General features: G+C 41.4%; 1 protein-coding gene across 1 annotated transcript; it reads left to right on the forward strand.

Moving 5' to 3' along the window:
- Positions 1–2,077: 2,077 nt before the first annotated feature.
- Positions 2,078–3,496, forward strand: CNR1 (cannabinoid receptor 1; the record flags this gene model as incomplete). The annotated part of the gene is made up of 1 exon (XM_080806475.1): positions 2,078–3,496. One exon carries the CDS (start codon positions 2,078–2,080, stop codon positions 3,494–3,496), a length of 1,419 nt encoding a protein of 472 aa, XP_080662601.1.
- Between the last annotated feature and the right edge of the window lie 12,937 nt (positions 3,497–16,433).

A 16,433-nucleotide genomic window follows, 5' to 3' on the forward strand; every position in this document is an offset into this window, starting at 1 on the left:
AGACATCTTGGAAATGCGTATTTCAGACAGGGGGAGGCTCAGAGGGAAGGAGGAAGGTGTGCAGGTGTGACCCAAAGAACAGCAGGGCCTGGGAACTCTACGTTGGAGTATGGGTGGGAGTTGAGAGGCCAAAGTTGGATATGAGGATATGCCAGGACCATGAACATCTCTCTCACAAATTGTGGCTATTTTCTGTGACCTTCAGATGGTGGATGAAAACTTTCATATGTAAACGGAGTTGTTTAGCAAATGTAAGTTTGCAGAGAGTGGAGTTGACTCAGAAGACAGCCTGGACCCAGGGATAGTAGAATATAGAAAGGTGGACCACATTCAGCACCTTGTCCCTATTCCAAGTTACTAAATAAGCAGAAGGAAAAAAAAAAAACCCACATTGTGATACTTAAGGTATTCATTTAAATTTTTCATCTTTGCCTCCATGTTCTGTCTCCATTCACTAATCCTACATACTTTTGGCATAGACATCCTGTCCTTGGGGAAGCCTCCTTCTGCCCCCCGAGACTAGCTGCCCCCAACAGTGTCTGGTATATCTCCAGTCATAGCTGTCACCACACTTCATCATAATTACCAGGGTCGGCTGTCTGTCTTCTGCCACACTGTGTACTCCATGTGATAGGGACTCTTGCTTGGTACTGTACACGCCCAGCCCCTAGTGCTTACCTACCACAGAGCCTGGCACATACTGGGTCCTCCATAATTTGTCAAATGAATGAATGAGTGAATCATGACTTCAGATAGGTAGGATTTCTGTATTTTAGCAGGAGAACTCAGAACATTTTCATTTGTTCCAAAATAATAACTATCCCACCGCCCTCCCAATACAGTGTGATATATTTTTAAAAAAAGAAAGAAAAATATAACTAGGAAATAAAATGTTAGTTTTTATGGTTATTTTAAAATTATTACAGATACCACTTAGTAATTCTAATATCATTATAAGCGAAAGAGCCTAATAGCTGCGTTTTAAAGAGAGTTTATAAATAGTAAAATCAATTCCCTGGCTGTTTATTTTGAAACAAACACCAAATTGTTTATCTTAAAATTGAAGAGCTCTTAAAATTTGGCTGCCTTTTCTCAGTTATCCTTATTTCCGGTGCCATCTACACGAAGCCTAGATGATACAGCATTGAGGCCTGCTTGCTGTCTCCCAGCATGCTTGTGTCACCGCACCGCTCATGAGGGACACTGTCAGGAAATGCCCTCCTTCATCACTGCTTCCCCGTGTTCAGGATCTTGGTCTGCCCAGGAGCCTCAGTGCAAGTTTGCCCTTCGTGACATTTTTCTTGGTTGGTGTAGACATGTTCAAAGTTCACCTCAGCCATGGGTTGGTCCAAATGTCTCCTCTGGGGGAGGAGACTTGCCTGACAGAGACGGGCCAGCATCCAGATCTTCCCCCATGGTCATCTGTTCTTCTGGTTCTCAGAAGTCTCTTCCTCCCCCTTCACGTTCAGCACATAGGCTGCACACATTCCCTGATTCCATACCGCCTCATTCTTGGGTTGTGCTGTACATTCAGTCTTACCTGTGTGACAAGGTGATAAAGTCTTTAAGAGCAGTAGTTGTGTGACATGTTGCTCTACCCTGTCCCCACCAGCATTAGGATGCTGTGTGTCTGTGATGGTAGAAGCCAGTGGCAAACATTTCCTAACGCAACTATGAGGTGTGTGCCACGCCCAAGGCACACTTCCTTCTGCTTGACTGTCAGACCCTGGAGGTCCGTGCAGGATCACACAGTGACTTAAATCCAGACAGCTTCAGTAATGAAAGAAATGTGTTTCTAGTGGGCGCCTCCACATCGCCAACTCTGGGTGGCTTTTCTGTGACTGACTGACTCATTTTGTTGACTGAAGGTGACAAGGATTTTATCTAGGCTCAGAGACAGGAATAAAATACCATGATGGTACACGTTTGGGATGTTTACAGTCAGTTTTTAAAACATTATTATGATTCTCCCAGGCTTTTCACCATTGAGCTTTTTTGTTTTCCCTCCTGTTAGGACTCCTTGCTGCGGGTCTCTTTCTCAGTCCTTTTGAGTTTGGTCTGATCCAAGACGGAGGTTATGAAGTCTATCCTAGATGGCCTTGCCGATACCACCTTCCGCACCATCACAACAGACCTCCTCTACGTGGGCTCCAATGACATTCAGTACGAAGATATCAAAGGTGACATGGCATCCAAATTAGGGTACTTCCCACAGAAATTTCCTCTAACTTCCTTTCGGGAAAGTCCCTTCCAAGAAAAGATGACTGCCGGAGACAACGCCCAGTTGGTCCCGGCAGACCAGGTGAACATTACCGAATTTTACAACAAGTCCCTTTCATCCTACAAGGAGAATGAGGAGAACATCCAGTGTGGGGAGAACTTCATGGACATGGAGTGCTTCATGATTCTGAACCCCAGCCAGCAACTGGCCATCGCCGTCTTATCCCTCACACTAGGCACCTTCACGGTTCTGGAGAACCTGCTGGTGCTGTGTGTCATCCTCCATTCTCGCAGCCTCCGCTGCCGGCCCTCTTACCACTTCATCGGCAGCCTGGCCGTGGCCGACCTCCTGGGGAGCGTCATTTTCGTCTACAGCTTTGTTGACTTCCACGTGTTCCACCGCAAAGACAGCCCCAACGTGTTTCTCTTCAAACTGGGTGGGGTCACCGCTTCCTTCACGGCCTCTGTAGGCAGCCTGTTCCTCACGGCCATTGACAGGTATATATCTATTCACAGGCCCCTGGCCTATAAGAGGATCGTCACCAGGCCCAAGGCCGTGGTGGCGTTCTGCCTGATGTGGACCATCGCGATTGTGATTGCCGTGCTGCCTCTCCTGGGCTGGAACTGCAAGAAGCTGCAGTCCGTTTGCTCAGACATTTTCCCGCTCATCGACGAAACCTACCTGATGTTCTGGATCGGGGTCACCAGCGTGCTGCTGCTGTTCATCGTGTACGCGTACATGTATATTCTCTGGAAGGCTCATAGCCACGCAGTCCGCATGATTCAGCGCGGGACCCAGAAGAGCATCATCATCCACACGTCCGAGGACGGCAAGGTGCAGGTGACACGGCCCGACCAAGCCCGCATGGACATCCGGCTGGCCAAGACCCTGGTCCTGATCCTTGTGGTCTTGATCATCTGCTGGGGCCCTCTGCTTGCGATTATGGTGTACGACGTCTTTGGGAAGATGAACAAGCTCATTAAGACAGTATTTGCCTTCTGCAGTATGCTCTGCCTGCTGAATTCCACCGTGAACCCCATCATCTACGCTCTGAGGAGCAAGGACCTGAGACATGCTTTCCGGAGTATGTTCCCCTCGTGTGAAGGCACCGCTCAGCCTCTTGACAACAGCATGGGGGACTCGGACTGCCTGCACAAGCATGCCAACAACGCAGCCAGTGTTCACAGGGCCGCAGAGAGCTGCATCAAGAGCACGGTCAAGATTGCCAAGGTGACCATGTCTGTGTCCACAGACACGTCTGCCGAGGCTCTGTGAGCCTGATGCCTTCCTAGCAGCACAGGAAAAGAAATTCGTTTTTTTTTTTTTAAAGCTTAAAATCTAGAAGAGTCTGTCGTCTCATCGGTTATATTTTTTTAAGTTGACCATGCTCAGTGAAAGGGGACTGTCACCAGGATCGGTTCTCAGTTCTGTAGCATTTCGACAGTGTAGGTACTGAAACTCAGTTCTTCAGGGGTTTACAGTGGAGAAAGCCTGCTGCCGATGTGACCGAAGCTTCTTCAGGGTCTCAGCGAAATGGGAGAGACGTGTGCGGCTACATGGTCTGAAGTCTAAGGACCCGTAGGAAAATACCATCAAATGAGTAATGCCTTTGTAACCACAACTCTCATTATAATGTGAAATGTATTTGTCCATAAGTATCAGAGATGTCCATTTTTACAAGTTACAGTACTAAAGTAGAGCTCTTTTGTAAAATGTGTCGTGTCATGTGAGATGTGGATCCGTGTTTACTGTGTGTTATTTATATTCGTCTAGTTCAGCAAAACCGGAAGGTAGAGTTTCATGAGAACAATGAGACACAAGCGGCGGATATACACCAGTGAGACCACTTTTTTAAAAAAGTATTGCCCGTGACTTGAGAAACCTTAATATTTTTTTCCAATCTACTTAAATTTGACACTGAGATACTCATAAAGGTTTATTTTTCTGTTAACACAACAAGAAGAATCTGAAGACTATCCAGAGCATTGAGCAGAATTCACTGACACTTAAACATTTGTTAGCCCTGCATTTTCGTACATGGACATTTATTATCTTCTGGACTATGGCTGTTCTGTTGGGTGATGGATTACAAGCAGAATGGAAGAGAGAAGGCATATTGACTTTTCCCGCTGACATCTCTGACTTTCTTTAGTCTTTAGCTATTACTAGACCTCTTAAGACAGCATGTGTCAACTTTAATGTATATTGTTATCACTGTGCAATTGCTGTTTACTTGAAGAGTACTGCATTCTTATATTCCAGGTTTCAGTAGATTTCATGCCTGGGTGGCCAAATGAGTCTTCATTTTTTCTTAATTGAAAATAAGTATTGTCTGGATCAGTAAAACTATACCGTGCGTGAGTGTGACTATAAATGTGTGTGTGTTTCTATCCTGTAACTGTTACAGTCGTGTCCTAAAGTGAGAAAACTGTGACCAAGTGTAAATCGTACCACTTGCTGCATACTTGCACATGAATTCAGTTTCTAAAATTGAGTTCTTTACGAAAGCTGGTTGGTAAAAATACCATAAACATTCATAAAATTCCTCCCCTCCCCACCCCCTCCGCCAAGGGATTGGGTCCAGTACTACTAAAGTGACCTTTCGATATTTCTTAAGACTCGAGTCTACCAAGGAATGATCAATGACAAACATACAAGTGAAGGTCTGTATTTGCCATGTCAGTGTTGGGAAATGAGTGTCTTGGTTTCTGAGCACCTAAGGTCTACCAGGTCTCTGGGGAAGTAAATCATCAAAAGGGAAGCTGTTCTTAAAAAAACCCATGATGACATTTGTTGTTGGAGCGTGGAGCAGTGTGATCCTGTCTAAGCAGCACTGGACCCCGCCTGCTGAAGGAGGACTACCCAGTCGGGTCCTCGTGGCTAAGGAGGCCGGGCGGAGAGTGGGTGAGACAGAAAAAGACAGTGAGGAGCAGACACCCTTGTGATTGAGGCTTGGATGACATACGGCTGCTTCTATGCTTTACCCAGATGCCCTTGGTGACAGCCAGGACCCGGCTTTGACTGGGTAGGTTTGGGCTAAGAAGTAGGCCTCTCCTCTTTTCCTGGTAAGCAAGATCCACTAAAGTACAAGCTGAGCATGGCTTCCTTTCTTCTTGTGCCCCAGCCTCATACTCCTTAATGGTGCCATGGGTGCTCAGAATAAGGCCCTTTTCCCGGTAAGCATTAATATTGCTTCAGAAGTCACTTGACCCTGACCAATTTTACTTACAAATAGTCGTCTTATACAGATAAAGCATGGCTCCTACAGGACCCAGAGACCTGCCTAGCATGAATTAAAGTGGAGAGCTAGCATTTATCTGGTGACTTCTAGCTCTCTAGATAGATGAGCAGTCTACTGGGGCATTGTCCTTTTGTGGCAGTATATGGTCTGCAGCTGAACGTGGCCTGTGGGCCAAGCTGGGATGGATTTAACTGTCTGTACGTACAGCTCAAATCTGCCTGCTGGTTGCCTCACTTTATCTCTCTGTGATATGCAGGGGAGGGCTCAGCATGCTGGAGGATGAATAAGCTCTCTTTAGGAGAAAGAAAAAAGATCGTTTCCAAAAACTCACCAAGGTCTGGTTCCACTGAAGAACTGCCATTCTTTTGTCCCGCATTATCCCGAATATTAATCCACACGTCTCAGAGCTCACCAGGCAGCACCAACTCTCTGCTCACAGCTATGAAGACCTGGTGAAGACGAAATTCTCGTTATTTGTAGAAAAATTCCAGGATTCATTTTTGAAACTGTATCTGTGTGTATGCTATGTAGATTTTATAGTGTGTTGTGCTTTCAAAGATCTGAATCATATATAACAAATTAAGGGACAATGGGGCTGATAGCACTAAACTTGGTGCTTATTGATATTCTAAGAAATATCTGTGAAATACCATCACATATGTGTTACACTACCTTCATTTTAAAACTCTTCAATTAGTTTGATTCACTTTGATGCTTTTAATATCATTTCCCAACCCAAGAGACTCAAATGTTCTCCCTAATGAGTATACTTATTAGAATTACCATTCATCAGTATCATTCATTACCTAGTCCCTTAATTAGGCCCATTAACTTAAATATAATTTAAATTTCAAATAAGTCTTGTAAGGTCTGACTTCAGACTTACCTACATTCCTCTGAGGGTAACATATTTGTCCTGACCATGCATTTCACTATCACATATGTCTTCAGAAAGGGCCAAATTCCTAACCTATTCAATTTCTTCAGAGTAATGATGAATCTTTCAGTCCTACACAAATAGTTTCATTTAGACAAAGAGGGCTGTTTACAAGAAACTCTGATTTTCCATTATGTAGGAGATTTATGGAAAAGAAACATGGATCTGGAAGAAGCTGCAGACATACGCCTACACTTGAGATGATACCCAAGCCTCCCCACCACGTTGAGTCAAGTCTATCTGGCATTAAGTGTCAAGGAATTTTGGCTGCCTAAACCCACGTTGCAGGAACCAGGCCCAACCACCAGATGAGAATTAGGCCCTGGATGAGTAGCACTCTAGTTACTGTCCTGTTGATTCATTTCTGCCATCCCACATCTGTAAAAGAGGCCACCGATACCATGCACAAAATTAGATTTCTCACAATCTAACTGTATATTTGTATGATATTTTAAAATCTCCTAAATGCTGGGCAATGGCTATTAACAATTGTCTTGCATTGGCCTTCTGATGAAATGTTAACATGCCTATTGTAATATAGACAAAACATTTTATCTACTGATTGGGGCTGAATGTATGTAAATAGGTTTTAAAAAAAAAAAGTCAGACATTTAAGCAGTGGCCTACAAATCAGTACTTTTCAGATAGAAGGGTTTCTTTACATTGCTGTGGCATCCTACAACCTATCTTCACGTAAACTTAGTGTACTAGGCTTGCTGGGGATCCGAGTCCCCAAGAGAGGAAACCTTTTCTTGTGATAGTATGAATCAAGATGCCAGATTATCTGGATTCTTATTTCCGATGTTTCAACTGGGAAACAGAACTCTTTACTGTCTGTAAATCTAACATTATTCCTTTTCCTCTTAGAAGAATATGGTATCGTTAGATGTCCATTGAGATGGTAACACCCTTGCAACCGCCGTAATATCTTCGTTAGTAATATGTATAATACTTTGTACACAGGTACTGGTAAGATTGTTATTCAATGTAGCTTCAGTCATTAAATTACTAGAGCAAAGTAGTACTTTCGTAATATTTACAATGTATTAAGCCCACACTATATTTTATTTCGATGATATAATTAAATTGTTATTTATTCCAAGAGAAAACATCCCATCATGTCTATTGTCCAAAGTTACCTGGAATCCAATAAAAATTCTAGATTCTCATGAAGAACATAAAATGCCTTTGAATTCTGCCTTATTTCACAGTCTAACATTAAAACACTCAGGATTTAAGTTCTGAAAGATTGTTGAACAACTGATTTGTTCCCAAAAAGCACTTAGGACTTTGAGAAATGAGGACAGATTGGATTAATGTAGTCATTTTTAACATAGGAAAAACATGCTTAAAGTCATCATTTATATAATAAAGAACAAAAGCCTGCCATGCTTTTTTAAAACATTATTTCATTAAGGGGTTTAGTGATTTTGCAGTAAATTAAAACAAATGTACTGTTCACAATGTGTAATGAAATCAGAACTTAGCAGATTTAGCAAAATATATAAATCTGAGAAATTCATAAACACATTCTGACCTATGTGAGAGAGATAATTACTTTTCAATATAACTTATAAAAACAATTTTTATTTGAACAAGAAGAAAAAATAGTTTGGAAATCTTATGATGAAGTAAAAAAAAGCATTATAATGAAGTTTACACATTATTATTATCTGAAAGTACATTTGCAGTTAATTTCGAATGAACATTTAAAATTTTTCAAATGATAATTGGCAAATATTTGAAAATAGATTATCTTTATTATTTTAATGACAAAATAAAAATTTATCATTCTGTCTGTTTTAGTAAACACTGTGGTTAACTGCATAAGCTGAATGCTTCTACCAAAAAAGCAAATGCCATGTGTTCTTAAGTTTTACATTGGGACTTGATGGGCATAAGGTACTCATTTCAGTATCTTCAAGTATTGAAACTCAAAACTGATCCCCCATCAATAATATGTGTTGCCATCGATAGTGAAATATACATTTAGAATGATACAGGAACAAAAAAGTAAGCGAGGTATGCAAGAGGCTCCTCAGTGCCCCCTTGGATGGTTCCAGCTGGAAAAATTCCAGCCTTACCTCTAGAATGTTCTGTAAGAGTTTCTCCTGGATTGAAGGTGATGCATGTGAAGTTTTTGGCCCCATACTGGAACATAGAAAGTGGACAATACGTTTTATCATTGTTCTTCAATTCCCTGTCCCTGAATGCTGGTGAGGGAAATTTGGAGTGTACATATCTGATTAGTTTAGGAGGTGATGAAATGTGAAGAAGGATAAGTCTCTGAACATCTAGAAGTACAGGTCATTGAGCTACTGTTTTTCAGAAGTTTCTGATAATATTAAGGAATGGATATATAGGACTATGGGAGACATGGTTCCCTGTGACATATTCAAAAGAAAAGAGAATGACAGAAAGGAATGAAATGGGGTGAGGAATTAATTAAAATAATACAGCTGTAGACTTGGATTAACAGAAAAATGAGATTCTGAGACTCCCCAGTGTTGACCGCAGCAGCTTATTCATTGCTTTGAACGTGGGTGTTCAAATATTTGTAGAGCAAATAAATAACTTTTCTCTTACCACTAAGAAACAGATGACTTATGTAGCACTTCAGTTGTTTAAGAAGAATAATATTAGTGTGGTGCCTGGGTGGCACGGTTAAGTGCCCAACTCTTGGTTTCTGCTCAGGTTGTATTCTCAGGGTTGTGGGATGAAGCCCCATGATGGGCTCTGCACTGGGCATAGATTCTGCTTGGGGTTCTCTCTCTCTCTCTCTCTCTCCCACTGTCCTTCTCCCCACTCTCTGTGTCTCTCTCAAAAACAAACAAACAAAAAAACCCACTCCATAATAACAATATTAGAATTCCGAACATCCTTAGGTAAACCTGATCCATTTGAAAATGTTCAAATATTCCTTATCTGGTATACAACATTTTGACCGATATGACAATCTGGCAAATCTCAAAGATACCCAGTTTTGACCGACAAGGCAGCTCTTATGCTACAAAGAACACTGGGAAGAAATTATGAGACCCGGCATGTAGTTCTGGATCAGTCACTATCTAGTCATTTGGCCTTGGACAAGCTATCATTTCTGATCTGCTTTTCTCAGCAGTAAAAATGCCAGCTCTGAAAATATCAGTAGCATCCGATGATAGCAGATGTCTTGAAGAACTTTGAAAACTGTGAAGGGCTATACATGTATATATATAGTATATAGTATAATGTAAGGTATTAGCATTAGTCCATGTTCAGAGCATTCATTTTATGTTAGTGACTCAGTTAATGTCTACACTAGTCCTTGAGCTAAAAATCAGAAATAAAAGAGCTACATTGTGTTAGCACTTTACATTGGCACTACATATATGTGTGCACATATATAATACATTTATATACATACATACACATATATTATTTATATATATACATATATTATATATATACAGTATACATATTATTTAATACTCAAGCAACTTTATGATGTATATATTGTTAGCCTTATAATATAGGTGAGATAAAAACTAAGTGAGGCAAATACCACATCGCCAAGGTTAGAACCTAGGTGTTCTTGATTCCAAAACCCATAGTGTCTTTATTAAACCACAGTGACTCCAGTCATTCATTCATTATTCATTTAAAGCCACATAGTCCGCAAGTATTTATTGCAGACTTCCCATGTTCTAGAAAATGCAGAGTTGAGGAGCATCACCATTACTTACCAGAATGCTTAGTAAAAATGATGCCCAAAGTTCTATCATTTTGCAGGGCATGTTCACACACATAGGACCCGGAAGTCAAGTATCTTGCTCGAACTCACATCGGTAGTTAGTAGTATGTTGACTCTCTGGAGCTCAAACCCAGGTCCTTTGGTTCTAAATTCTGGATCGTTCCTTCTCACCACATTGCAAAGAAGCATGGGATGAAATCAAGTGTGTGGCTCTTGCCTTTTCCTTCCTTCATTCTCCAGATGGCAGCAATTCGAGAACGTGTTCAAATCGGGATGTCAAAATAAACTAAATTTGTGTTCTTTATTACTTGCCTAGTAAGATTCATCACTCACTTTGGGAACCTGAAATAGTGGCTGAGGAGAATTTTGATTTATTTTACCCCCAGATCTGGGTGCTACAAATATATTCCTTATCCCACTGACAATAGTGTTTTTCCCAGCTCTTTGGTCACTTCCTTGAGCAAAGTTTTCATTTTAATTATTTCAATTAAAAAAAAAAAAACCCTTGCTTTATTTTTAACTTATTTGTAGAACAAGGGATTTGGGAAATAATGCTCTATCAGTCAATGAAATGTGACTTGTTAAAATTGTAAAATATAAGTTAGCAAGTGTTTACTGAGAATCTACCTTGTACCTGGCACAGATAATTATAGTTAGCATGTACCCCACTTATTATGAGGTGCATCATCTCATTTAAACCTCTTAACCAGACTGTGAAGTATCACGATTCCCATTTGACAGACAGCAATCTGCATAAGGTCACCCAACTATTAAGTGGTAGAGTTCGGATTTGCTTAGTTACTACATTACTGAATTGATAGCTCCAAGGCAATTTCCATCTAGCAAACTGTACTGTAAATGTATTCTGTTCACTTCAAGCAACAATGCTATGGTTAAAATGCTATGCCTTCATGATAAGTCATCAAATTACTTAACATCTCATGAAAGAAGGTGAACACTTAAACGGGTAATCTCAATGCAATGCAGTCAGTGCTAAAATAGAGGAGGCTATGGGAAACCAGAAAGGACACAAGTAACTGACTTAGGAATATTGAATACTGAAGCCGAATATTGAAGACCAAGTGGGAGCTATCCAGGGAAAGAGGAAAGGCAAGATAAAGGATGTTATAGAGAAGATGGAGATAAGGAATGTTATACAGAGAGAAATAGTGGTGGGGTGGGGGAGGCAGGTGAGAGATTTAAGAGAGCATGATATGTCCAGAGAATGACACACAGTCTCATGTGGCCAGGACATGGCACCCATAGGAGAGTAATAAGGATTAGGGCCAGGGGTCAGATCACCAAGGGCCATAAATACTTAAGAGATTTATTTTTCTTGATTGCACTTCACTGTGATTTTCAGGGGCCTGAACAGATTTATAATATTAGGCAAAAAAGGTCAATGTTTAGGAAACCTTCTCCCTAATTCTGCATATTCAAAGAGATTTTTACAAAGCACTGTATATGTATGTAGGAGTATCACTTCATGCTTGGCCCAGTAGAGCACCCAGTGGTGGTGGTGGTGGGGGTCAATATCCTGTTTCCCCATTAGCTGGCCACATATTTTCCTTCCTGATGACATTACTGTCACTGCTAGAAAGAGCATTATTCACTAGGAACTGAGGGACATCAATTAGCTGGCGAAACAGAGCAGTCATCAGTCACAAAGTGTTGCTGGTCATTATTCACCTGGGCTGGGGCAAACCCTCTGATCTCAGGATGACAGAGATGGTATTGAACACTAGCCCTTGAGGCCTCCAATCTTCTGCCCTCCTGCCCCCTTTGTAAATAAGATTATTGCTGCTGCTTCTGCCTGGTTTGCCCAAAGAGATACAGAAATCCTTCAGGGAACAAATAGATAAGAACTAAGACAGAGAATCTTTTAAAACCATTCAAAGCAACCCAACCCTACACCTGACCCAAGTGTAATTATCTCATTCATACTGAATAACACTGGTGGCTTTTCAATTAAGAATTTGAGTTTATAAAGGGAAGGATAAGAACCAAAAACAGTTTTTGAATTATGCTGTGGGGAGGGGATAAAGCTCTAAAATATTCTGGCATTAATCCTTTCCCAAATTGATTGCTTATTTCATAGTTTTTGTGAAGATCTTACCATACATATATTCACAAAATCCATACAAAGAAATTTTGTGTCTTTTTAAAGGGGCGTGTGACTTGCCATGCTCTTTTCTTTTCTTTCTTTCTTTATTTTTTTACAATAATTTTTCTGGTTTGCGCCTCATTCAAATCTCCGATTATTCTAGAAAGGAACGGAGACCCCTTAGCCATCCAATTTAGCCTCTGATTGCTTGTCTTGTTAAATTCCAATCTTTCTAACCTGGGTGGTTATGAGCAATTTGTCTTACTTGGTCATCTGATGCAAATATTTTCAAGTATTAATCTCTTCCCACTGATTGAGGAATCAGAGAAAAGCCTTATAGAATGCCCTTTGTTTCCTAACAGAAGGAAAACCCTGATGAATTTTAGCACTCTTCACTGAAATTAGATAAATCCAAATATTTCTTTGAATGACCCAGAATATGTCACAGCTACTGCATAAGGCCACCATCTCCCGAAGAATGTCTCCAGGCAGAGATGAGCAAGATGGAACATGTGCCTGTTACAGAAGATATGGAGCAACATAGATCCCGGTACAAGTTGCCCCGTCTAGTGGCCCCTCAAGAACATGGGGGTATGTATGGTTCCCAAGAGCCCCAATTCCAAGACTGCTTGGCTGAGGTCCCTAGTCCTCACGGCCATTGCGATGCCCACGTGGAAGGGGGAATAGCAGGACTCACATGTGGGAGGAGGACTGCTGGACAGTGTTTTCTTTAGCAACAATTCTGCTAAGTCCCAAAGCATGAGAGCTCTTTGTTCTAATCACATTATGTCCAAGCAAAGGGAAATAGGAAAAGAAATATTGATTCTGGGAAACTGATTATGAAATTAAATTCTTTAACAAGGTGGCCTCAGGAGATGCTTGCAGTAGAACAGAAAATTCTTGAGGCTTGGTGAGCAAGCTAACAGACTGCCCTTGGTAGTCTGAAGCTAGAAACAGACAGTGCTGTGGTTAAAAGGCAGTGCTTACCAATGGCATCAGCTTCTACAGCTCTCCTCTTCTAAAAGGCACACAGCTAGCCTTCTTAAGGGTGAAGAAGAACCAGGCCTGCTTATAAGGGGATTAGGCAGGTAGCCAAGATATGATTTCTCATCTTAGGTGGAGGGGTAAGAATGAATACCAAAGCCAGGGAACAGTCATGAACCAAGAGCCTTGGCCAGGCTTGATGCCATTCTTCTTGTTGCTATCATCTCTGACAGTAAATACTACAACCAGTCTAAAAAGGAAATCCCTGCCTTTGTGTCCAGGGCTAGAATATTCCTAGTATACCTAATGGATGTCAGGCAGTAGGCCAAGAGAAACTAAAACTGTAGGCAAAATCAGCTTTATGATACTTAAACACTTGCAATTATTTTTTTGGCTTATTTTTCACGGCACTATACGTTTGTGCTGGAAATCTGAAGACATCTGCACAAACGACAGCAAAGACAGAGACAGAGCAATCATCTGGAAAATGGGAACTAAAATCACTAGCTTTTGTCTAGGGATAGAAGAGCAAAGAGGAGGTATAAACCACAGAAAAGAGAAGGAAATTTATAAATGAAAATGAGCTTACTCCAACTTGTTGGGTCTAAATGAAAACTCGGTAGGCAACTGATTAAAGTGTTTGCAAAGATATTAGATTTAGAGACTTAAAAACAAATACAACCCAAGTATACAGAAACACAATAACCAATAGATTAAACATTACATAAAGCAGAATCTTCTAAACCTGGCTGCATGAACAGGCCCATTTGCTTTTCTCCTATATACAGAGAATGAGTGTACAAGAAGTGTAGGAGCCTAATCAGGTGTGGCCAATTAAAAACCCATGTCCAACTTACAATAAGCACTCCTCAGCTTAAGAATGAGTCTGTTCATCTACCAGGTAGTCAGTGAAAAGCGTCTTGGCAGACTGAGCTACACAGCTGTTTGAAGACAACTCAATTTATTCAAATTCATATTCATAAAAACGATGAATGGGGAGGGAATTATTTCCTCCCAAAAATACTTTGCACCTGCGAAAGAGCCCATAACAGGGCGTGCCTTGAGTTGTCAACTCCTCTGTTGGGTTTAGAACATAACTGCATGTTTAGAAATGTATTTGAAAGAACTTTTCAGATAGAGCTCTATTGTTCAGAGGGAGATGTTCCTACAGTTTAACACTTTTCCACCCATCCTTACCTTCTAATTCCACACAAGTGCTTCTTGGCTTCCTTCTGTATTGGGTAACCCACCATTGTTTGCCACGGATAGGTTGATGAGCTGAACGTGCGCGGTTCTTCAGGGCAGAAGACCCCTCCACAAATTTGAAATTGTGTTCAGGATATAGGCAAGCCCTGGCTCTTCACAGTAAGAGTGAATGGAATAAAGTGAGTAATGAGATCCATAAATAATCCCCAAATGCCCAAATCCTCGATAGTCAAATATGAAACATTCTGAAAAGATGTTTCCACTGATGCTAACAAGTGGGAGAGGAGGCCTATTAAAATCTGATGGCTTCTCTCGCTGACCTCTCTGTGCTGACAGAAATAGCAGGCAGGCAAATGGTCAGAGAGCAGGCAGCACCCAGCTTGGGAGCAGAGACACTGGGCAGACTGCCTAATTAGCTCCTAAATAACAAGGGAAAGACCATAAACAAGCCAAAAGCAAGCCAGAGGGGATTTTTCTTCCATTTAGCAATGAATTTGTCCATGTCCACTGGATGCCAAGAAGACTAAGCACCTTGGCCTAGGGTGGTACCCCGGACCCTCTCCCGCAGCTCTCCAGAATGGCCACGGGCATCGCGCTGCCTCCTCCCACAGAGGCCCCCTAAAGCTGCAGAGACTTAGCGGGGCTCCTTTCTGCAGTGGAAGGGATGTGAGGCCGGTTGCAAGGCCTGACGTAACAGCTGAGTTTGCCTTTGGCTGTACTTCTTCCCTGCCCCATGTATGAGGCCATAGCAGTCCTCTCCCAGCTCCTTGTAGGGCCGATGGTTTAGAATTGTGCTTAAACGGCATCACCACTGTAGCTACACCTTGAGTCTGTGAAGTGGTATCCTCACAGAAGGTTTTGTCTGGGGGAGGGTTTAAGAAATGAGTTAGCAGTGGAAGCAATGTCAGACGGGCCTGTGTCCTACACGAGCATCTGGTAGAGTCCAATCCCTTTGTTCTGTTTCACCTTCCTTACCTTGCTCCAAGAGCCCTGACAGCCTGAAGGGGAGTGTGCTGTTTGCATCCAACACTGAAAAGAAAAGTGGCAAACCTCTGCTACGTGGCTGCATTGCTGGGAGAATTCTTTTTAAAATATGATTCTGTCGTCTATGATCAAATTCAGTGCCACCTAGCTCTCCCCAGAGCCTCCTGGGTGACTCAGGAGCAGCTAATCTGTGCACAGAATTCATATATAAAGTCAAACTCTTTGCTATAGATATTTTTTCCCAGAGATGATATATATGCAAAAAACTGAAGGCACTGAAAATAAAAATATATATATATATATAGATGATTCTCTGTAGATTTACAGGCACACTTGAAACTTCTCTATGTAACTGATACTAGTATTTATTTCGGTACCAATTTTAGATCTAATTTTGGGAATTCATTTTGAGAACATAGATTGAAAAACTTGTACATTTGACTTTCCAAAACAGGACTGAACCATGATTCCCAGCTCTCAAATATCACATTATGATGTTTTGGTATAATTGCTGATTGCTACATTGTTTTTAACTTTTTAGCCAGACTAAAGCACTATGCAAAGACCAAATTGTTTTACTCTGTTCCTTAACGATAGTTGTCATGAACCAACCAGAATTTGATTATTTGTTGATTTATATGTTACCCATTCAACAAACACTTGTGCAAATCTGTTGCCTTTGCTGGGAAAATAACTTGAAGCCCTTAAGAGGTTATGTGCTTCTGTGATAATTGATGGTACGTAAGCAATCCCCTGCAGTCATGGATCTATGATTCCTTGATTTAGAGTATCTGTTAAGTTTTTGTCAACATTCACTTCTCCCTCCAAAAATGCTATTTTTACGAAACCCCATGAGATATGAAGTCACTTGGAAAGGTGTTAGGATAGAGAGGTAGAAGTGACACAAGACTTCCTGCTAAGAAACAATATTGATTCTGTGCATTTCACATTGTATGAGACTAGTTGGCAAGGCAGGGAATGGTGGAAGATGCTGACCCCATAGCTGGGGGGCAATGAGCGGTT

The sequence above is a fragment of the Martes martes genome, assembly GCF_963455335.1.
Source record: "Martes martes genome assembly, chromosome: 6".
Classification (NCBI taxonomy): Eukaryota; Metazoa; Chordata; class Mammalia; order Carnivora; family Mustelidae; genus Martes; species Martes martes.